This window comes from Bison bison, unplaced genomic scaffold (genome assembly GCF_000754665.1).
Source record: "Bison bison bison isolate TAMUID 2011002044 unplaced genomic scaffold, Bison_UMD1.0 scf7180017864289, whole genome shotgun sequence".
NCBI classification, from domain to species: domain Eukaryota; kingdom Metazoa; phylum Chordata; class Mammalia; order Artiodactyla; family Bovidae; genus Bison; species Bison bison.
Genome location: NW_011494861.1, coordinates 10,978,898 through 10,979,207, shown reverse-complemented (window position 1 = coordinate 10,979,207; position 310 = coordinate 10,978,898). Strand labels below are relative to the sequence as shown.

The 310-nt window shown below is 64.5% G+C and overlaps 1 protein-coding gene across 1 annotated transcript in view; it reads right to left on the bottom strand.

Moving 5' to 3' along the window:
- Positions 1-310, bottom strand: part of LOC104996087 (uncharacterized protein C1orf222-like) — a 1,814-nt gene that overhangs the window by 372 nt on the left and 1,132 nt on the right. Inside the window, exon 4 of the mRNA XM_010850217.1 lies at positions 5-118. Within this exon, the coding sequence (XP_010848519.1) occupies positions 5-118 (114 nt within the window). The remainder of the gene's footprint in view (positions 1-4; positions 119-310) is intronic.

Sequence of the window (310 nt, the reverse complement as noted above, 5' to 3'; positions counted from 1 at the left end):
GTGTCCAGGAGATGCTGATGGCCTTGGTCTGGCCGCGCTCCACAGAGCCTCTGGAGGGCTCAATGGTGAAGCCCTTGTGCTGCAGGGCTGCGATGTTGTCCATGCTGAACTCAACAGTCTGCAGGCATTGGTGCCATCAGCGGGCAGGTGACACAGCTCCCGGGAACAAGCAACCCTGCCCCAGGCCCTGACCAGCAGGCTGCCCACCCCTCAACTACAGAGAGGCAAGGCCAACAGAGGCCCGAGCTGCCCGGGCAGTGGTGGCTGCAGAGGGACTAGGGAGGCCCGGGCAGTGCTGGGGGCACCTTGT